The sequence below is a fragment of the Chlorocebus sabaeus genome, unplaced genomic scaffold (assembly GCF_047675955.1).
Source record: "Chlorocebus sabaeus isolate Y175 unplaced genomic scaffold, mChlSab1.0.hap1 unalloc_scaffold_217, whole genome shotgun sequence".
Lineage (NCBI taxonomy): Eukaryota > Metazoa > Chordata > Mammalia > Primates > Cercopithecidae > Chlorocebus > Chlorocebus sabaeus.
The window spans coordinates 339,288-361,836 of record NW_027327501.1 but is presented as its reverse complement, the minus strand read 5'-3'; the positions used below and the strand labels follow the sequence as shown (position 1 = coordinate 361,836).

The following is a 22,549-nucleotide window of genomic DNA, read 5'->3' as shown; positions in this document are numbered from 1 at the left end:
GCCCCGCTCCTCCCGCCCATCGCCCTCTGCACCGCCCTCCCGCCCGTCCCAGAGCAGTGGAGGCCCGCCCTTTTCATCTACAGCCTATCGCAGAGGACGTTGCCGTTCGCGCTGACCAATAGGAGTGGTGGCCGTCACGGCAAGCCCCGCCCCACGCCCTACGTCGCGTTAAGTGGGGTCCCTCGCCAGCCCCGAGCTGGTCTTACGCCATGTGGCGCTGTGGCGCGCGGAGGGGGTTGAGTTCTCTGAGGCGGCTGAGCGGCGGGTGAGGCGCTGCGGTCGGCGGCTAGAAGTGCTCGGCGTGCTGGCTCCCGGGAGAGGAAGGTCCAGGGCGGGCCGGAGACGTAGGGGTCCCTGCGCCCAAGCCTTGCAGCTCCCCGCACTGTGGGCGCCCCGCACCCCGAGGCCCTGCCGGGGCCTTCCTTGGGCTCCCACATCCGGGGTTCTGAGGCCGGAGGACCCCGGGGCCGATGCCCCGGGCTGGGGGCCGGGTCTGCCCGTGGCGCTCCCGGCAGGGCCCTCCTTTGGAGTGGGCTTTAATGGGGGTAGTAAATGGGGCCGGCAGTTGCGGTTCTCGCTGGTGTCTTTGCTCCTAGTTCATTTTTGTTGGAGGCCGAGTCCTTAAGAGACCCGAGGCGCCCACAGCCCACTCTTAAAGTCCGGCTGTGTTCAGAGAACTGAAGCCTCCCGGAATTTAACTTTTTTTGGTTTTTTAACGACTCAGTTTATGGGGGAAAAAATTGACGAAGCGGTTTAGTGCTCATGGTAATCCACGAGCCAGTATTTAATGTAACAGTTCAGCGCTGCCGGCCCAGGCCGGGGGGAGACACGGGGCGTCCGTGGCGTGAGTTTGGCAGCAGGTTACTGGAAAGTTCGGGGGAGACCCTGGCCTTACCGCTCATGGGTTTCCTATCATGTCCTTGCTCATAAGTAACTTCTTAAAATGCGTCTCTGTCCCATAATTCTGAAATTTGCTAAATCAGTAAGCAAATGTTGACTACAGCATATCTTCATAATGTTGACAGTGACTGAATAGGTGTTTTCTTTTCCCCTGTATATATCTTTAAAATATTTTGGTGGGATATATTAATGTAGAAAAGCCCGTAAGACATATAGTACAATTTGAGAAAATAAAGTGTTTTTTTTTTTTTTTGAAGAGACGGGATCTTGCTCTGTTGCCCAGGCTGGTTTAGAACTCCTGGGCTCAAGTGATCCCCCTCCTCAGCCTCTCACATTGCTGGGCTTACAGGCGTAAGCCATCTCATCCAGGTGAGAATAATTAGAAAAGAAGTAGGTTGGGCGCGGTGGCTCACGCCGGTAACCGCAGCATGTTGAGAGGCCAAGGCGGGCGGACCACTTGAAGTCAGGAGTTTAAGACCAGCCTGGCCAACATGGTGAAACCGCGTCCCTACTAAAAATACAAAAATTAGCTGGGCGTGGTGGTGAGCACTTGTCGTCCCAGCCACTCAGGAGGCTGAGGCAGGAGAATTGCTTGAACCCAGGAGGTGGAGGTTGCAGTGAGCCGAGATTGCACCACTGCACTCTAGCCTGGGCAACAGAGCAAGACTCTTGTCTCAAAAAAAAAAAAAAAAAGTGTCCGCATGACCAAGCTGAAGATTTCCCCTAACTGCTCATAACCCTCTCCCTCCCGCTTAGATTAGCACTATCATACAGAAATGTCCTTGCTTTTTAAAAATATTTTACCATCTCTATGCATTCTGACAGTATCTTGTTACCTGTTTGAATAATACCTGTTTAGGATAATACTGTATTGTGTGTATCTTTTGTTTAACATTATGTGACCTTCATCTTTGTTATATGCAGTTGTAGGCACTTTTGTTGGTTAGTTTTTTTTTTAATTGAATGATTAGTCTGCAGTTTATCCATTCGCTGTCGTTACACCTCCAGGTGAGTTGAGTTTGGGACTATCAGAGTTTGTGCTGACAATCTTGTCTGTGAGTGCTGGTGCAGCAGTGTAAGGTGTGGAGGATGTAGACCAAGAGGTGAACGGATTTCCAGTATTCAGATTTTTTTTTTTTTTTTTTTTTGACGCCCAGGCTGGAGTGTAGTGGCGTGATCTCGGCCCACTGCAACCTCTGCTTCCCGGTTTCAACGATTCTCCTGCCTCAGCCTCCCAAGTATCTGGGACTACAGGCACCTGCCACCACGCCTGGCTAATTTTTGTATTTTTAGTAGAGACTGGGTTTCACCATATTGGCCAGGCTGGTCTGGAACTCTTCGGCTTCCCAAAGTGCTGGGATTACAGGTGTGAACCACCATGCCCTGCCTGCTTAGCTTTCTAAAGAATGCCAAGTGTTTTTCCAAAGTTGTTCCACTCTGTACTCCCTGTGGGACAGGTAGCAGTGTACGTAGCAGTATGAGAGCAGTATGACTAGCAGTGTGTGAGAGCTCCTGGTAATATTAGGCTTTTTAAAAAGTTTTCACCAATTCGGTAGGCATGTAATGGGATTTAACTGTAGTGTGAATTTCTTCCAATATTTTGAAGGCTTGTGAGGATTCTGTGAGGAAAAGAAGCCCTTTTGTTTAAGAGTTTCTTAAGGGGAATTTAAACCATAATTGTATTATAGTTATTTTTGAACATGTATAAAGAAAAGGTTTCCAACACTGAAGCTTTAGGTAAGATAAAAGGTCATTAAAATGGGAAGGGTCTTACCAGAAATTAGTTTTCTGGAATGTGCAAGATTTTGGAAGATGCAGTATTTAATTTTTATCTAATTAATGATCTTTATCATGTAAGAGTATTTTCACTATGTGGCTGAATAATGTTAGCCAGATAATTTTCCTGCAGCTCATCTAACTTAGATGACCTTTAGTCTAGACATGCACACCACAGAGCGTGGCGATGGAACAGTAACCGGGCTTGTGAGAGGGCTCTACACTATCAACTAGGAGACAAGATCCACGGATTCACCATAAACCAGGTATGGGTCCTTCTCGGCACCTCCTCATAAATCCACATACATTGCAGGTGTGGTTTCTGGCATAGGTACGGGCCCTTTAGGGTGGAGACTAGCCTTGTCCTCGTGTCCCAAGGCCCTGGCCCAGCTCCTGTTGCATGATGGCTACTCGGCTGAACAAAGCTTGTGAGAGAAATGACCCCCGGTCCCTTCCTGGAATCCCGCGAAGCCTGATTCTTGTCAGATTTGAGAGAGTAACACTTCCAGCTGGGTCTGTCATCAGACACACTCAGGTTTCTGCAGCCAAACCTGATGATTCGCTGAGTGTGAGCACGAAGACTCAGTGCCCTGATCTGTTCAGTCAGGTTTTGCCATCAAATAGTTTGCTCTAAACTTCTGCAGAATCTTTCAGTTTTCTGAGCCTTTTGGGTTTCAAAATTATAAAGAAGAAATTGTGGACTTATACTTACTTGGGTTTATATTAAAATGGATTCATTTTTGTTTTGTTATTTGCTTAAGTCTTTTCCTTTTTTTTTTTTTTTTTTTTTTTAGCGTAGTAACTAAAAATGACCACACTTCACATATTTGGCCAGCTGTTGGCTCTGTGCTATGCTTGATGTTGTAGCAAATTTAAAAAACAACTTACCATCTAGAAAGACTGATGCAGCTGTGACTGGAAGCACATGGTGGATGCCATGCGGAGGGCCAAGGACAAGGGTGGGAGCTGCTGCTGCTGCTGCTGCTGCTGCTGGGGGGAAAGGGAAGAGCTCCTGGAGAGGGTGGTGTAAGAAAGCAGCTGCCTCTGGGCAGGGCTCCAGCAAGGGAACCAGCGCAGTGACTAGGGGGTCCCAGGCAAGGTCCAGGCATGGGAGTCCTGACAACAGACTCAGAGCATTTGTGAAATCCTGCAAAGTGAGGGCAAAGACACCTCACTCTGGGTGAGGTCCTTATTAATAGTAGCCAGTACTATAAACTCACTCCTTTATTTTTCAAATTTTATAGAAATGTACTTATTTTTGAGACTGGTACTCACCATGTCACCCAGGCTGGAGTGCAGTGGGATGATCTGGGCTCACTGCAGCCTCAAACTTCTGGGCTCAAGCGATCCTCTCACCTCAGTCTCCCAAGTAACTGGGACAAGGTGCCCCCACGCCTGGCTCATTGTGTGTGTGTGTGTGTGTGTGTGTAGGTGGAAACTTGCTTTGTTGTCTAGGCTGGTCTCAAACTCCTGGGTTCAAGTAATCCTCTTGTCTTGTGTATTAGTCTAATCTCACACTGCTATGAAGAAATACCCAAGACTGGGTAATTTATAAAGAATGACCTAAAGAGTAAAGAGGTTTAATTGACTCACAGTTCTGCATGGCTGGGGAGGCCTCAGGAAACTTACAATCGTGGTGGAAGGCACCTCTTCACAGGGTGGCAGGGAAGAGAATGACAAGTGAAGGGGAAAGCCCCTTATAAAACTGTCAGATCTCGTGAGAGCGTACTCACTGTCACGAGAATAATATGGGGGGAACCGCTCTCATGATTCAATCACCTCCTACCAGGTCCCTCCCACAACATGTGGGGATTATGGGAACTACAATTCAAGATGAGATTTGGGTGGGGACGCAGCCAAACCATATCACCTTGGTTTTCCAAAGTGCTGGGATTAAAGGTGTGAGCCACTGTGTCCAGCCATAGAAACTTATGATAAGTCATGTTTCTTGTTTGAGAAATAGCTACCATGAGCGCTATTATTATTAAAGCTATATATTGTTAGAAAGCAGACATCTCACTGTATCTGCTGATTTTAAATGCATTGATCATCTGTTACAAAGTACGGTAAGCTTGGAAACGAGTAATTTAACAGCGGTAGATGATGCAGGTCGTAGTGGGCCACTTATGCATGGTGGTTGGATGGCAGGTTCCCTAGATTGGGCTGAGGAGACCCGAGGTCTCACCTCTGCCAGCGACTTGCTGTGTGTGCTTGGCCAGGTGACTCATGGCACCCGGACGGAGTGGGTGGCAAGTGTTGTGATCACAGGGACGTGGTATGTGATTGAGGGAGAGGGCCGGCTGGCATGACTGAAAGAGAAGACAGTTTCTTTCATACCGAAAAGTATGGACACTTACCAGGAGGCTTACCTAAAGTAAGGTCGGGGGCCAGAGTATGGAGCCACTGCCTCATCTCAAGAATAGCTACAACTTACTGTCCTAGGACAAAGGGGAAATGAGGCTTGAGACTCAATAATTTTAGTAGAAATCTGTTATATTTTACAATTTCACTTTTCATTTGTACCCAGCTAGTGATTATACTCTGTATCCATTTTCCACACAAAATCCCAAGGACCTTCAGAATCTCCTCTCGGTGTATTTGGACGCCACCTTTTTCCCATGTTTACACGAGCTGGATTTCTGGTATGTCATGAGTGATTAACTAGTTGATGCAGACTTTAGTATTTGAGTCACTGTCAGCTTATAATTATTTGTCCTCAGGCAGGAAGGATGGCGGCTGGAACACGAGAATCCTAGCGACCCCAGACACCCTTGGTTTTTAAAGGAGTCGTCTTTAGTGAGATGAAGGGAGGGTTTGTAAGTTTTCTTTCTTTTTAATGTTGTGTTCAGCTTACCTTACCCATGTACAGAACCATGATACAGACACATCTGGAAGGTGGTTGATTTTTATATAATATTCTCATTATAGGTGACATGTTCTTGGATTAGCTAGGTCAGTGCTGTGAGCAGAAGCCAGGGGATTAGCAGGGCCAGGATGCTGTCTCAGACCATGTCTGACGACCCCCGTGTATGATCTGCAGCGAGAGAAAAGCTCTTTTCATACCACTATCAACACATTGTCTTTTTCACTCATTCTTGCCCAAGTACATGGTGTACTTTCTAGAGGCTGCGTGGCGAGGTGTGTGACACGCACCAAGCTGCATACAGAGCAGATGGGGGAGTCCAGCTTCACCTCTGACCCAGACACTACAGAGGTTTGCAAAAAAGGCAACACAGCATCACTCTAAGTAGTCAGTTTTTTACTTTGTTATGAGAAATATTTTTCAAACATATTTATATTATCATGTAATGATGGCTTACCTTAATGCATAAGTAGTTTTTAAATGTCTCAGCTTTAATTTAGAATATAGAAAAATTATATAAACACACACAGGCACCTACACAGGCAAAAAAGCCCACATAATCAAAAGCTGCTTGGGTCCTCATTAAAACCCATTTATGCCTCGTGTTCCATTATTGGAATCCTAAGCTTGTGGGAGTTATTTATATCCTACAGCTCAAGGTCATTGCCAAGGTCTGAATTTTTACCAAAAAAATTGCAACCTCAGGCATAAATGGGTTAATTTTTCAGAGTGTAAAGGAGCCTTGAGACCATTTTGGATTAAGAGCTGCTGTCCTGGGCCCGTGTCTTCATGTCCCCTTGTGACTTTGACAACCTGCCTGTGCTGGTGTCCCTGGGGCTTGTGGGTGGCCTGCTCTCTGACTCCCGTAGCCCCCCTCAGCTGGTGAACTATTTCTTACCTTTCATTCTCAATTTGGTGGTCTTTTCTTCCAAGGAGCCTTCTTAAAACTCAAGTTAGGGTGAGAGCTTCTCCCCACTTCCCTCCTGGCTGGTGGGCAGACCTGGTGATCCCTCCAATTTGCAACACACATCAAAAAGTCCATTGTTCTCAATCCTTGGGTCCTGTGCATGGGTGATGAGTGATTGAGTACGGTGTTAAACAATGCCTGCAGGGGTGTTTTTTTTTTTTTTTTTTTGTTACCATTAGAACAGTTTTATTTGCAAAGTATTACAGGCATATGCACCAGAATGTGATCAATTGGCTATATTGTAAGTAATGTATGTGTGTATTATTTTAAATGTATATATTCTTATTTATTTCACATTTCAAGACAGACAATGAGAGGATATTCCCCCAGCACCTTCAAAATAGACTTCTTCCCGACCACACGTACTCAATGGTCTCCAGGGGTGACCCACTGTGCATCCCGGAGCTTATGTGGGAGAAGCTTAAGCAATTTCATACCACTCACTATCACCCAAGCAATGCTAGGTAATATTTTGTTGGAAAAGTTTGATGGTGGATTGTGGAAAGTTAACTTGTGTGTGTTCTTCCAATTTCATGACATGGTGTCTCTCACATTTAGCAATGCTTAGCTTCGAGCCTCTCCTTGGCATGGAGAAGTGCTCTTCCGATAGTGGATGCAGTCACAGAACCTTCATCACATCCTCACTTTCTGATCTATCGCTTGTTTCTTATGTCACTAGTATAAGGTCATTATAGTAATAATATAGTTATACGTATCCTATAAAACACTAATAATTTACATATAAATGCGAATGTAAAAACATATTTGCAAGGTTAGTTTATATAAAAACAATTATGAAAACTTTCAAGTATACAGAAAAGTAGACTAGGATAATGAGCCCCTAAACACTTATCACATAATAGATATCCTTTTCCTTGTGAAGTTTTTGGAAGTAAATTATAAATGTCATCATTTACCACTAAATATTTGAATTTGTGACCTGAAAACATGATTTTTTCTTACATGAGCTAATGCCATTTTCAGTTTTAATAGAATAAAACATACTTTCATAAAACTGCCTATTTCTTATTCCATATTCACATTTTCTAGTTGGCCCCAAAGTGTTTGCTGCACAGGGTCCCACAGATCACACCTGGTCAGCCCGGGTCTCTCCTGGGCACCCTCTCGGGGACGGCAGAGGAGTGTGCAGGCCGGGTTTCCTCCAGGCGCTCTCACTTTCCAGGTGTCCTGGCTGCTCCTGTGTGGTGTTGGGTGCCATGTTCCTGTGTTTCCTGAGAACTGGAACTTAGATCCAAAGCCTTAGTTTGAGTCAGGCTGCGCCTTTTTAAGCAGAGTCCCTCGTGGGGAGTTCTGCATTGATGGCCACATCCTACCATCGTGTGAGGCCTGCTTGCCTCCACCGGGGGGTCTCACACCAGCAGGGTGCATGCTGAGAGTCGGCCACTGTCTTGTGAAGATCTGCTTTCTCCCTTCAGCCACAGACCATCTGGTGCACTTGAGTTTCTGGTGTCCTGTGATAATTCCTCATCAACCTATTAATGGTTTTCATATTCATTGAGGATTATTGCCTGAATCATTTATTAGAGTTTGTGAAGTTTTCAAATTCTGTAATTCTTCATTCGTTTGCTGGACTTCTTCAAAGAAGAGCTCCACATCAGCTGGGGCTCTTGGGTTATCTTGAAATATGGTTCTGTGGAAAAGGCAGGGGCGGCTGCTCTCCCTGGGAAGTCCAGTTTGAGGAGGAGGGGTGGTGCAGGAACTACCTCTAATGTTGACAGAAGAAGCTGTCTTTTTTTTTTTAAAGACAGGGTCTGGTTCTGTCCCCCAGGCTGGACTACAATAGCATGGTCTTAGCTTACTGCAGCCTCAGCCTCCTGGGCCACCTCAGCCACCTGAGTAGCTGGGACTACAGATGTGCACCCCCATGCCCAGCTAGTGCTAATGTTTTTTGTAGAGACAGAGTCTCGCCGTGGTGCCCAGGCTGGTCTCGATCTCCTGAGTTCAAACAGTCTGCCCACCTTGACCTCCCAAAGTGCTGGGATTACAGGTGTGAGCCACTGCACCCAACATGGAGAAAAGAGTTCTTTCTTTTCTTCTTTTTTTCCCCCCAGTCGTCTTTGTTTTGTTTTTTAGTACCACTGTGACCTCACAAATATTTCTGTATATGTATATATTTGAGACCATGTGATCAGATGGAATTTATTTATTTTTATGCCGACATTTGCCACAGCTGTTGGCCCATTTTGGTCTCACTTCTTTGGTTTGTATGCCCCCATCCCCACCTCCCTAACGCAGGCACAGCCAGGCCTTCCTCCTCCAGAGGCTCAACTGTCTGTTTCCCAGGGAGCTCTGATTTCTGTGGCTAGTGGGGAAGGGCCTTTGGAGAGTAGCATCGGGACACTAGGGGTGGTGATTGCTCCTGGATTCTCTCAACCCCGAGAGTGTAAAATTTGTTTCTAAATTCTAGAATGAGAAATTTCTGAAGGTTCTTTAAGATACTAGTTCCCCAAACCTTAACCATAGCTCAGACAACATAGTAAAGAAAAAGATAAATTCTGTCATTGTAACCTTTTTCTTCTGGTTGAATAAATGTGTTATCTTTATTAACATGTATAACCTTGAACTTGTTGCCAAAAATTGACTTTTGTGAAATTGTCAGTTGGATTACTCTATTACTGTACCTAGGGTTATAAAGTATTTTAACAAATGCTTCGTTTGGTTTTTGTCACATCTCTAGATGAAGTTTAAAATGAAAGATCAATTTCTGGCTAGGTGTGTTGGCTCATGCCTGCAAATTCAAGCACTTTGGGAGGCTAAGATGGGAGAATTGCTTGAGGCCAGGAGTTTGAGATCAGCAAGAGTAACCGTGAGAACCCATCTCTAAAACTTAAAAATTAGCCCACTGGGCATGGTAGCTCAAACCTGTAATTCTAGCACTTTGGGAGGCCGAGGCGGGGAGATCACCTGAGGTCAGGAGTTCAAGACCAGCCTAACCAACGTGGTGAAACCCTATCTCTACTAAAAGTACAAAAATTATCTGGGTGTGGTGGCAGGCGCCTGTAGTCCCAGCGACTCAGGAGGCTGAGGCAGGAGAATGCTGTGAACCCGGGAGGAGGAGCTTGCAGTGAGTGGAGATGGCGCCATCGCACTCCAGCCTGGGCGATAGAGCGAGACACTGTCTCAAAAAAAAAAAAAAAAAAAAAGCTGGACATGATACACAAGGTGACCCCAGGAGACTCCTGTGCAGAGTAGAAACACACCCCAGCACTAAACTCAGTCCCTGAAGTCCCTGTGGGATTCTCCCCACCCCCCACCCCTGGGTCCACCTGTACCCACCTGGAAAGAACAGTGACACCGCCCCACAGCAGGAGCACCATCAGCGGCCGCGGCACCCCAGGTAGCTGGGCCACCCCCAGGGTTTCACAGGTTCAGAGGGAGCCTGGGAACGTGCATTTCTAGCAATTTCCAGGTGATGGGGCACCACACTTTTAAAAATACACAATACTAGGTCTTGAAAGGACTTCTATTCACTTGCACGTTGGTGGGATGGAGCCCTACATTGCAAAGGGCTTTTCTTCACGTGTCCTCCTTGAGCTCAGGGGCTGGCAGCACTTGGTGGGACCTAGTAGGGCGTCCCTTGCTGACTGCACACCCACAGCTAGAGCCCAGGCCCGGATTATTCTCACAGGAAGCCCGCAGAGCTCCTGACACCTCCCTGGAGGTATGAGAAAGCTGAGGCTCTGAGGGGGATAAACTGATTACTGGAAGGTAACGACCTTAGTGAAGTGGTGAAGCTACAGGGTAAACCCTAGTTTTATTTCCTTTTAACTTTCAAGACTTCCTGATTTCCTCTATTATGATACCTGTGCCTTAGAGTCACCAATGGGAACTTGAAGGAAAATAATGCCTGCTGAGGCCAGATGCTCATTTAATTGCCTGGGGGTGGAGCCTGTTTGGTTCTAAGCCCTCCCTCTGAACTTCTGAATGGTGAGGACTGCAAATCAGCTGCCTCCTGCTGGGCCCTGCAGGGTGAAACCTGATGAAGCCCCAGGAACATTCAGTGAGGGGTTAGGAGGGAGGAGAACACGGGTGGATGAAAAGCAAGAAGGAAATGCACCAGCATTCACTGGCAGGCTCTGTCACCCACAGGACAGGGATAAAGACGTGCACACCTGCAGTGCGGACTTTCACAGCCTGGCAATGAGGGCTTTCAGCCTCACAGGTAAATGTCACCTGTTTCACCACCTCCTTAGGGCTGTTCTAGGGCCCCGGCACACAGCCATTTGGGACAAAGGGCAGTTTCAGTGTCTTTCACTCCACGCTCAAGCTACAGATTGTCCTTATAGCTCAGGTATCCTGGGGATAATCCATCTTGTTTTGTTTTGGTTTTGGGAGCCCAACCCAAGAATCAAATAACTTTCCTAAGGATTTCCAGGAGAAAACATCTTCCCACCAAAGAAGAACCTTACCATTTGGAAAAACACCTCCTGGTAATTTGCAAAAAAACCCAGTTTTCTGGGAAGTGATAATCTTGTCATGAGAACCAAAGATAAAGTTGGAGATAATGAGGGAGTGGTTACATAGGAAATATGTGGTCATTACTCTGATCAATTAGTAAATCACTTTCTTCATATGATATACTTTTTAACAGCTTCTTACTAAACGACAGTGCAGGTAAGAGAGTCACAAGACAGCTTCTTCCTTGAGTCAGTCATCCCCGGCCCACACCAGGGCCTAGCAAGAATGACTTAGGTCACCTGGCTTATTTCCTGGCTACTTGGAGGAGATGGATTTCCCAGTTTACAAATCTCAGCTTCCTAGGATTCTATTCTGATAAAATCTAAATTGTATTTTTTTTTTAAAAAAAGGAATAGGCTGGACACGATGGCTCACGCCTGTAATCCCAGCGCTTTAGGAGGCCAAGGCAGGCAGATCACGAGGTCAGGAGATTGAGACCATCCTGGCTAACAGGGTGAAACTCCTCTCTGCTGAAAATACAAAGAAAACTGAGCCGGCCGTGGTGGCATGCGCCTGTAGTCCTAGCTACTTGGGAGGCTGAGGCAAGAGAATCGCTTGAACCCGGGAGGCGGAGGTTGCAGTGAGCCGAGATTGCGCCACTGCACTCCAGCCTGGGTAACAGAGCGAGATTCCCTCTCCAAAAAAAAAAAAAAAAAAAAAAAAAAAATAATAGATGAACTCTAGTGAAATAATCTAGGTCTATCCTTTTACCTCCTCCGTTGTCTGGAGTAATAAAGCTCCCTGCCTCGCCCTCTCTCACAGCACTGAACTGCTTTTCCTGAATTTTCCCACACTGCTGATCATTCACTTGCTAATTTCGATGCATACATTCTTTTTGAGAAAGTCAGTTTGCCAACTCCTCCCACTGGTTTGTCAGAAAATGAGCTTACACTGCGCTGATCTCACTCCTGCTGCCAAACCTCCTTCTAGGGGTCTCTCCTTTGATAATGCAGGGATTATGTAGGCATGGGGAGGTGGGATACCAAGGGGGGATTCTGTCGACGGTGCTGTTCCCCCCTCCCCAGCCCCGCCGGTTCAAAGTCATCGAGCCGGGGGGCCTCTCTATCTGGACTGTGCAGACCACCGCGTCTTCCGGTAGGGTCAGGGGAGGGCTTGAGATAAATCTGTAGGGCTCAACCACCAGCCACTGTCCACCTCAGGTGCCCCAAGCGCCATCTCTGCCGGGAGCTATGTGGATGCATCGGTGACAAAATGGAAAGCCTCTGGTCCTGGCGGAGCTTGTTCCAATCAGGAGAGACCCGAAAGCAAGAAACACAGTGAACAAATGCATGATGCCCAGGGGTGGATGGCCGTAAGCACTGAGGAGAAAAATAGCAAGTGGGGTGGGTGGTGTTAAGAGGGTGGAGGATGGAGATGGGCTGCCATTGACAATCGGAGAGCCTGCAGACCTGCCTGAGAGTGACGTTTGGGGAAAGAAGGAAAGGGAAGAAGGTGAGGGAGGTTAGCTAAGTGGACATCTGGGAAAGAGCTCAGGCAGCAGAGGGGCTGGGGTGGGGGCGCGCTGGCAGCCTGCTGCATTCCAGGGTCCTCTGTGTGGCTGGGACGGTGTTGGCCCTCCCCTGCCCATCCCTCAGGGCCTTCGCAGAAACACTCACACGGGGACCTTCTATGTACAGGCAGCACACGCCACCCATCGCCGTGACCACACTGTCCCTCAGAGGAGCCGCTGGCCACGTGTGTCCCGTCCACATGGAGATGTACTTGAAGATTCTTTACACACTGGGTTTCAAAGACTTAAGTATGGAAAACAGTGTAAAATATTAATAACACAATAACTGATTGTTATCAAAATAGTGGGCTGAATAGAAAATATAGTTTGTTTATTTATAGATAGGGTCTCACTTTATTTATTTATTTATTTATTTATTTATTTATTTATTTATTTATAGATAGGGTCTCACTCTGTTGCCCAGGCTGGAGTGAACCGGTGCAGTCACAGCTCACTGAAGCCTCCAACTCCTGGGCTCAGGCAATCCTCCCACCTCAATGTCCCACGGGGCTGGGACTGTAGGTGTGCACTGCCACATCCAACTAATTGTTTTGTATTTTTTGTAGAGACTGGGTCTCGCCATGCTGCCCAGGCTGGCCTCAAACTCCTGGGCTCAAGTGATCCACCTGCCTTGGGCTCCCAAAGTGCTGGGATTACAGGCGTGAGTCATGGCACCCAGCGTCCCCCCCTCCGGACCTGCCTTTCTTTAATGTGGCAACTAGATCATTTAAAATTGCATATATAACACAGGCCACCCATGCAAGCCTCAATCCTGGGAGATGCTCCCGTTGGAGAAACCTTCAAGAAGCGGATCTGCTTGGATTTGCAAACGGCCCCTCTGGCCCCAGGGGGATCTGCTGTGCAGAGCTGCTCTGGACTCAGCTCTTCAATACTGCCCTTGAGTGTACTGGGCACCTCCTGACTTTCGACCAGCACAAAGCTCCTTATTAAACGCTGACAAAAATTCCTTCCATTCCAGGTGCCATAATGGATTCATTAATCTCCTATTGATAGTTTTTTGCTGGTTTTCCCACTTTTTGCTATTCTAAGCACTGCTGCGAAGACTCTCCTTTTACCCCACCTGCCTGTGTCTGCTGCAGCTCACATGCTCCGCCTTCCAGCTGTCATAGCTGAGTCCCTGGGTCTCCTCGGCGGGGTGTGTCTGTGGGCACAGGGCTGCCCTGCCACATGCCCCACCCCATAACCTTCCATCTGTGGCCGCTCCTTGTGAGACCCTAAACTCACGACCTCCCCTCCTGTCCTCTCCTCTCCACAAAGCCACCATTATCGGAGACAGTCAGTCTGCTTCCCAGTTCCCCCAAGGCGAATCCAAAGTCCTCCACTGGCCCACCCACCTCTACCGACTCCTCCCTCACCCTCCGGTCAGGTCAAACGGCCCCAACCAGAGGCTCCCCGGGCCCTTTCATAAGACAGGAGCTTTTCTTCTCAGGTCCGGCTACAGGTACATTGTACCCGCACCTCACCGCAGGAGTGAGAGCCGCAGGGGCGGAGATGGCTTAGTTCTTTTGCCTAAAGCCTGCCCTGACTCACCGAAGGCGGTCGTTAATGTGCGCAATGATTACAGAAACACAGAAATAAGGCTGGGGGTGGTGGCTCAAGCCTGTTATCCCAGCACTTTGGGAGGCCGAGGCAGGTGGAGCGCTTGAGGTCAGGAGTTCGAGACCAACCTGACCAACATGGTGAAACCCCATCTCTACTAAAGATACAAAAAAAAAAAAAAAAAAAAAAAAAAATCAGGTGGGCATGGCGGCACATGTCTATAATCCCAACTACTTGGGAGACTGGGACAGGAAAATCACTTGAACCCGGGAGGCAGAGGTTGCAGTGAGCCCAGATCAAGCCACTGCACTCCAGGCTGGGCAACAGAGCGAGACTCCATCTCAACGTCCCCCACCCGCCCCGCCACACACACAAACAAAATCTTAATCGTAGTAAGACACAGCTGAAAAGATATGACGGAATGACTCCCCGAGGCTACTGGATGCCACTCCTTCAATCATTTTCCATTCAGAAAACTTCAGATCAGATCATTTACATATGTACATTAAGACAAGGGGTCCTATATTAATGAATCTTCTCCGTCAAAATCCTGGTCAAAGTCAGAAAACAATCCCACCGGACTCCTGGGAGCATCTGATGTTGGAGAAACCTGGAGAAGTGGAGAAGCTGATCTGCAGGATTTGCAAACCGCGGCACTGCCCCCAGGGGGACCCGCAGCACCGGCGCCTCCCCGTGAGAGTCGGAGCCTCACTGAGACCCACACAGTCAGGATCTGCACCTCCAAAGGCTCCCCCAGGCGGCTCTGGGCACACGGAAGCTGGGAAGACAGCAAATGGGCCCCGGGGTTGGGGGGGCCCAGCACAGTCCAGCCTTTTCTCTTTTGCCTCCTGAAGACTTTCACTGTGGATGTGTGTTAGGGAAGGGGGGAGTGAAGAAAGAGACAGGGAGAGAAGATAGAGACTGAGTGATGCCTCCATTCTGCAGAGAAAAACACCGAGGCCCTATCTCAGCACTCGAGACAGTGGGGCCACGGCGGGACTTATTAAGTCTCTGCCTCTCAGTGCTCTGATCTGCCATGTGTCTGGCTGCCTCTTCCATCCTGACAAGCACAATGACTGTAATTCCAAAGTACTGGGAGTTGGGGGTGAAGATGCAGAGAACGGAGGAGTGGGGAGGGAAACGGCAGCCTCTGGGCAGCTACTCTCTAATAAACACGAACACAACACCAGAAAGGGCTTGTAGAAAAGAAACATAAAATGCAGCCCAACTACTGACACATGGCCCTCTGTTCCATATTCACCCGCACGTTCTTAACAGAAACGCAACTGTGAACATGCAATCTGGTATCCTGACATTTGCCCTGACCAGGTTGTTACCGCATCTTCATCTTTCTAATTTTAATTGCTTCTGACGGCCCATCCGACTGGTCGAGCTTATTTAAAGAGCCCTGATTCTCCCTGATAAAAGGTTGGAGTCCTGTATCAAAAGCTTTTAGTTTTCTGTAACCAAGGGGGAAAACATGCTTCTTTTGAAAGATGACAAAATGTCTAGCTTCGAAGGGTCATCCGAGTATGGCACACAAGGTGGTCTGCATTCATAGAAAATGATGCCATCATATAAATCTCCCACTGTGTGACGGGGTGACACCATCACTCATCATCTGCCTCCCAGACCCAGTAAGTTTTGCAAAATTAATTACTGCACTTTACACTGAAAAGATCCCATCAAAGAATGTGTGTGCACAGGATGGTGAGGGGCGCCGGAGCTGTGTGAGGAGAAATGGCACTGTTCTCAGTTTCCTCTTCCATCCTACTGGGCTCTGAAGCATTGCTTCGGAGATTTTCAATTTTATCTTATAATTAAATAATATGAACTCTACTGGGGGAAGAAAAGCAGCCCATCACATTGGTATTAAGCCTTAATATCATTTTTGCCATCTTGACTCCTATCGCTATAAAAAGTCATTTTCTGTTCCCCTCACAAAACCACCCAAGGAATATTGCTTCAGATACCAAAGGTGCCCATGTGGGGCTCAAGCCTGGTGTCCAATAAATATGTGTGTCATTGACCTAATGCATGTCCAGTCAATTGAAACCTCACACTTCTGACTTCGGTTTTTAGGTTGTAATCTTGAAGTCTTAACAGTTTATACGCATTGACCTGAGGATATTGGAAACTTTTGATTAGAGAAGGTTGAATTCCTCTAAAGGACTTCATGAATGAAGAAGACAGCTAGAACCCCTGGTTTCCTGCTCCTCAGTGGAGATTCCAGGCGGGAGGCAGGCAGCAAACGCTTGCGTTCCTGTCAAGCGCCAGGCGTGGTGCTGGGCGCAGGATGGACACCAGTGAAGACACAGCTACACGCAGCCCTGAACATCCCTGCAGCAGCCACAGGGCCTGGCCACACCAGGGAGCTCTGTGAACTCAGGGAAGCCGGTACACCTCGGGCATCCCTTGCTCATGTGTAAAGTGGGGATAAGTCAGTGCCCAGGATCACTGAGGGCCTGCCACATAACAGAGTCACTAAACGCTAGCTATTCTCACTAGGATTGGAAAGGTTGAAGCTTACTACATTTCTGTGAACTTTCTATAAATACTGTATTGATGTTCACGTCACCACAGGCAAAAAGGACGCCACTTTCGCATCCAGCCCACCCTAAGAATGCCCCTGGACTTCCCAGTACACTCAGCTCCACCAGGTACCAGGCCCTGCAGAAGCCACAACCTGTGACGAAGACAATGAGTCACTCTTGGTGTGTGGCACAGCGTGATGTGGCGGTGGGTACTTAGTCATGGTCAGTCCGCGATCCAGAGCTGTGGAGCTTATTTTAAGTTGGGTGAAAATCAATTTAAGTTTCCAGATATGTCTTGGGACAACAGAAGATACCCAAAGAAGCAGGGGAAAAAAAAAAATAAAAAACAAAAACCCAGAGCCTGAGACAGAAGATACCCAAAGAAGAAGGGAAAAAAAAAAAAAAAAAAAAAAAACCCAGCCTGAGAAATACTTTCTTCATTCAAGGCCTGGGGAGTCAGGAATACAGGAAAGATATTTTCAATTTTATATTATAATTAAATAATATGAACTCTACTGGGAGGAGAAAAGCAGCCCATCGCGTTGGTATTAAGCCTTAATATCATTTTTGCCACCTTGACTCCTATCGCTATAAAAAGTTATTTTCTGTTCCCCTTACAAAACCACCCAAAGAATATCTGCGTAATTTTGAGCAAGTTGGGTTTTGCTCACTTTTGAGCATTAACTAGAATAAGGAGCTTCACCAAGAAAGGCCCCTGAAAAGCATGGTGGAGGCCTGACATGACGGCTCAGGTCTGTAATTCCAGCTCTTTGGGAGGCCAAGGCAGGAGGCTCACTAGAGGAGGCCAGGAGTTCAAGACCAGTCTCAGCAGCATAGTGAGATCCTGTCTCTACAAATAATAATAACAATTAGCCGGTCATGATGCTGCATTCCTGTCTTCCCTGCTACTCAGAAGGCTGAGGCAGGAGGATCACTTGAGCCCAGGAGTTTGAGGCTGCAGTGAGCTGTAACGGCACCACTACACTCCAGCCTGGGTGACAGAGCCAGACATAAGTACTCTTCGTGGTCTAAGGGAGAGTACAATATTTGGAATTAGGATCTGTTTTGCTCCTACCACAATCGCGTATGCACCTCACTCCCTTACCTAAGTTATTTTTCTTTGTGAGTCTTTCTCCCCACTTCCAAAATGAGGGCATGCCTCTCTTGGGACCATGTATCTAGGCTTGGAGATAAGAATTGTAAAGCTCCTAGTATACAAAATATTTTCAACAAATGGTAGCTATGGTCATTTTAATATATTGAATTGTACCATAATTTCACATCTGACAGATAATTCCCCTGAAATTGATACTTGAATGTGAATGTGTTCTCTGACCTCCAGCTACAGGCAATAGTCTTCTATGTCAGGGAAAATCAAGTACTAATATAGAATCAGAATAAAATGGCAAAAAGAATGGGGGCACAACAGATAAATTCTCGAGGAATAACTTACTTAAAGGATTTGTAAATCTGTGGCAGCTAAGACCAGGCCCTCTAAGCACATCTGGAGGTGAACTTCCTTAAAAGAAATGGGTCCAAATGCTCCAACAGGTTCAAGATCATACCTCGGAAGGGTAAAGCTCTTTACAGAGTTTACAAAAAAATTTTGACTTCGGCTCTGCCAGGGAAAGAAAGCCCAGGCGACCCGCCATGGCGGGCTTTCCCAGGGACAGCCCAGGTGTGACCCACGTGGGCTCAAGGCCACCGTATTTGATGCCATCTGCAGAGCTGAGAGCAGCTGTCTCCCATTAACCCGAGGCTGTACCAACCAAGCCACGTTCCCACATAATACTGGTTTCCAAAGTACCTTTTTCCCCAGAAGAGAAGAGGCGTGGACTTACTAACCTCCAATATGTGTAACTCCTCCCAGGTGGCAAAACCAGGGCAACAGAGAACACGGAGATTCTGCCAATGTATCCTAATTTCACGTACCTGTACACAAACTCCCAAGCATTTTAGCAAGCTTTTGGACATGGAGCTCAAAAGAATGACCCATAAATACTTCCCAATACATACAGCATCTTAATGTGTTTTTCTTTCTTTTTTATTTTTTGTAGACACAGAGTCTCATTATGTGGTCCAGGCTGCTCTGGAACTCCTGGGCTCAAGCGACCCTCCTGCCTCAGCCTCCGAAAGCACTCGCATGACAAGCATGAGCCACTGTGCAGGACCCACAGCACTTAAATTCCAAAATCACCTTGAAACCCTGACCTTCCACCTGCCCTGGTGGCTTCCAGAGGTCAGTTCCTCTTCCCGTACCAAAGGTTTCTTGTCTTTCGCGGCCCAGGTAAGGTCACTCCAGGTGCTCCCTCTGCTTTTGAAGGCCTTTGACTGAGAAGCCACTCTGGGTCCTATTAGGACCCCAAGGCGGCTCCATTCGTACTCGCACATCTCCCGGCCGGTTTAAGTCACGCTGGCCAGGCTATTTCCACTTCACTCTCCTAATTTCTCCAATCCCATCCTCTGCTGCATCACCTTTTCTTTCTCTGAGAACCCAACCCTGCAGGAGGAACGCTGATGCTGGGGTCCTTTAACTAGAACGCTAACGCCAGAGCACTTCCCCGGGCGCTGGGGGGCGGGCTGCCGGGCGGGGCCTGGCGCTGCCACCGGGGTGTCCCGCGGGGAGGGGGGCGCTGGGCCTAGGGAGGCTGCGCTGCTGGCTCGGGGAGCGCGCGGCGTACGGATGTCAGGGCCAGGGCGCATGGAGACGACGGGCCGGGCATCACGTAGGCGCTCGCGGCGGGCGGGGCGGCGCTGACAGCGCCCCAACATGCAGCACCCGTGCCGCCCCGAGCGCTCAAGGGCGAAGGGAAGGTCACCGGGACCGAGGGCGGGGGCCCATTCCCGCTCCATCCTTGTGCAGTGCGCGGTCCCGAAACGGGAGGAAATCCGCCATCCGCGCCTTTCCACGCATCTGCGGCAGGAGGAACCGGGAAAATAAAAATCAAAACCCAGCCCCGGGCGCGTCGCGTCTCCAGCCCGCGCTATCACTAAGGCTCCCAGGTGGCGTTCGCCTGGGAAGCGCCGATCTACCCGCCAGGGGCTGCGCGGCCTGGGGCGCTCCACCGTCCGGGCACCGGCGCCCTCACGTGCACCCGGGGCCTGGGGCGCGCAGTCTCCACCACCTCCGGCTCTTCAATGTTAAATGTCCTCCTGGCGCGCCCGCGTCGTGGACCCAGACTCGGGTCCCTCCTGGAGAGCCGCTTCCACATTGCAGGGCAGGGGAAACCCAGAGCCCGCGCCGCGGCGCCGCTGACGTCCCGGAGTCCCCGCTTCCTGGTCCTTCTCGTCCGCGGAGGTCTGCGGGGAGGGCCTGGGACCCATTTTAGTTTTCGGTTTTCTCACGAGCCGAAAGGCAACAGCACATGCGAGCGCAGGAAACCCATTTTTAAAATCTCCCAGCGGAAACGCAAGGGGCTGCCGGACCGCCTCGGAGACGCCAGGCGGGAACCCAGAGCACTCCCTCCGCGTCCCGCATTGCAGCAGCCAGGACCCCGCCCACGCCGCGCGGGGCACGAGGCGACAGGAGGCGCGCGGGGACCCGGCCGTTTCTTCCTCGACATGCTGGGGGGCGGCGTGGGGCGGAGTTGAAGGGCGGGGGGCCACTTAGGAAGTGATCGCGCTGTACCCACGCTTCGGAGGGGAAGCCCGGCCGGGTCCTACAGCTCAGAGGCAGAACGACTCCCGAGGGTCCTCCAGGCGACCCCCTCTGTCAGGCTCAATTTAAAACATAAACCGGAGGGGGTGGAAAGCTCACTATCTTCCGGATGGAGGTTCCTACCGCCATGTCCCTTCCTCCTCCGCCCCACCCGGCAAGGACCCGGGGGCTGCCTTGCTGGCTCATGCCGCCCCGCAGGTACCCCTGCCGCTGCCGGGCACGGGCTTCTCCCCAGTTCTCCCCATCGCTTCCCCGCTCTTCTCCCTGGTTCTTCCCATCGCTCCTCCACCTTTCCCCGCGTCCTCCCGTCGCTTCCCCCCTCTTCTGCCCCATCCCCCAAATCCCCTTCGCCTTGTTCTCCTCGGCTCCGTCCGCCCCTCCCTCGCCGCCGGGAGGGAGGTGCGCACCTTGAGCATCCTCGCCTCTGGTCAGCACGCCGACTGCCTTGCCGGCCCCGGAGAGGTGCTCCAGGAACTTCCGCAAGGAGCCCTTAGGGGCCTGGGAGTCGTCAGTGTCCATGGCGAGGAGGTCGAGAGGAGCCGCTAGTCCCGGTGCGCAGTAGGCAATGTGGACCCTGCCCGCGCCCGCGGGAGTCGGAACTGCTGCCCCGCCCCGCCCCAGGGCCAATGGGCGGTGACGGGCGGGGCCCGAGCGCACGGGAGGGGCTGCGGGAGCGGGGGCGTGGCTAGGTGCAGGGAAAGGGGCAGGTGCGGGCGGGGTGCGGGAGTGGGCAGGAGCACCTACGCCGGGGTCGTCGTAGGTGGGGGCCGTGCTAGCGGTGAGGTGGGCCGCAGACGTGGGGATAGCGCCACAGGTAGGCGGGGTCCCTGCGGGTGGGGCCGCGTCTCTGGTGCTCGAGACTCGCGGGTGGGCTGGAAGGCTCTGGTTGGGGACTTCAGAGATGCCCGGAGTGCCACAGGTGGGGGCAGGGGAAGCGTCCGGGGGAGGGGAGACCACAGGGGGGCGGGGGTCACATCGTTTGGGGGGCGCGCCAGGGTGGGGCGGGATAGAACGCGGGGAGCATCTCCCGGGCCGGGTGAGGGAGACCTTGAGTGGGCGCGAACGTCTGGGCGGGGGGAAGCCCTGCACTTGCGGGGAGCGCCGATGGCGGGGCGGGGTGGAATTGGGGCGTGGAGACCCCACCTGGATGCGGAAGTTCGCAGCAGGCCCGGCCGCTCCGGCGGTTGTTGGCGCAGAGCCCCGCTGCGCGCACAGCTTCTAGTTGCCGGCAGGATTCCTTCTGGGGCTGCGCTGGGAGCGTCCGGGCGCGGCTTCCTCGACCTTCGCCCCCAGGTATTCTCTGTAGTCTGAGGTCGGGAAGGACGAACGGAGAGTAGATCCTCCAGGTGGTGGGAAAAACTGAGCGCGGCGGGCTTAGCTATGACGAAGCTGCGATTTCCCGGGCCCACGGGGGCTGTGGCGTCCACTCGGTTCCTGCTAATCCCACTGTATTATAAGGTGGGGAGAGTCAGCTTGCATAGTGAAACCAAAGAGAGCTGCGAGATGGAGAGTGAGAGTGAGAAACCAAGAGAGTGAGACACACACACACACACAAACACACAGAGAGAGAGAGGGAAAGAGAGGGAGAGTGAGAGAGACAGAGAGAGAGACAGAAAAAGTCAGAGAAGCAGAGACACAGAGAGACATAGAAAGATAGAGAAAGATGAGGGGAAGAGAGAAACAGAGACACACAGAGTCTTAAAAAGAGACACAGAGAGACAGAGCAACCAGGAGAGAGACACAGAGAGGGAGAAACAGAGACAATTTAAACCAAAAGAGAAAAACAGACCAGAAAAGAAAAACAACTAGTAGAGCTCGGAACTGCGAAGGTGGCATCATTCCGTTAGTCTCGGGTTTTGCTTCCTGGGTTTGTGACATGGTCAGAGTCCTTGTCTTTGATTTCCTAACACAAGTTGTTAAAGTTGGAAGTGAGTGTGAAATTGAGTTAGTCTAGCTTTATTCTTTCACGGATGAGAAGTGAATTATCTTCAGCAAGGTGGGTGCAGGCGTGGTCCCCGGGGGTCACTGTGGTGAACAGGCTGCCCTTGTGGGCAGCCAAGTTCGTCATCACTGGGACAGAGCCCAGGACACTTCCCTGGCTGGCCAGCCTTTTCCTAGAACCCCACACATTGCAAATGATGGAGTCCAGATCTATACCATAAAGAAACGAGGGTGGTTACAGAAAGCACCACGATCTCAGCTGAGTGGCTCTGAGCACCCCAACGTTGGGGCACCTCGGTACAGGTTGGGGCAGCTCAGGCTGTGCCCAGCAGGGAGGCCGGCCCGATCAAGCTGCGGTCTC

The 22,549-nt window shown here is 50.1% G+C and overlaps 1 protein-coding gene and 1 long non-coding RNA gene across 2 annotated transcripts; both read right to left on the bottom strand.

Annotated features, from left to right (window-relative positions):
- Positions 1-6,475: 6,475 nt before the first annotated feature.
- Positions 6,476-21,638, bottom strand: LOC140711139 (uncharacterized). The gene is made up of 2 exons (XR_012092262.1): positions 21,391-21,638; positions 6,476-6,600 (listed from the first exon to the last, which is right to left on the bottom strand). It is a non-coding gene; the product is annotated as an uncharacterized lncRNA (long non-coding RNA).
- On the bottom strand, positions 18,612-21,452 carry LOC140711135 (uncharacterized). The gene is made up of 3 exons (XM_073014041.1): positions 20,655-21,452; positions 19,623-19,902; positions 18,612-19,503 (listed from the first exon to the last, which is right to left on the bottom strand). The coding sequence occupies exons 1-3, from the start codon at positions 20,764-20,766 to the stop codon at positions 19,023-19,025; spliced, it is 873 nt and encodes a 290-aa protein (XP_072870142.1). The 5' UTR covers positions 20,767-21,452; the 3' UTR covers positions 18,612-19,022.
- Positions 21,639-22,549: the final 911 nt, after the last annotated feature.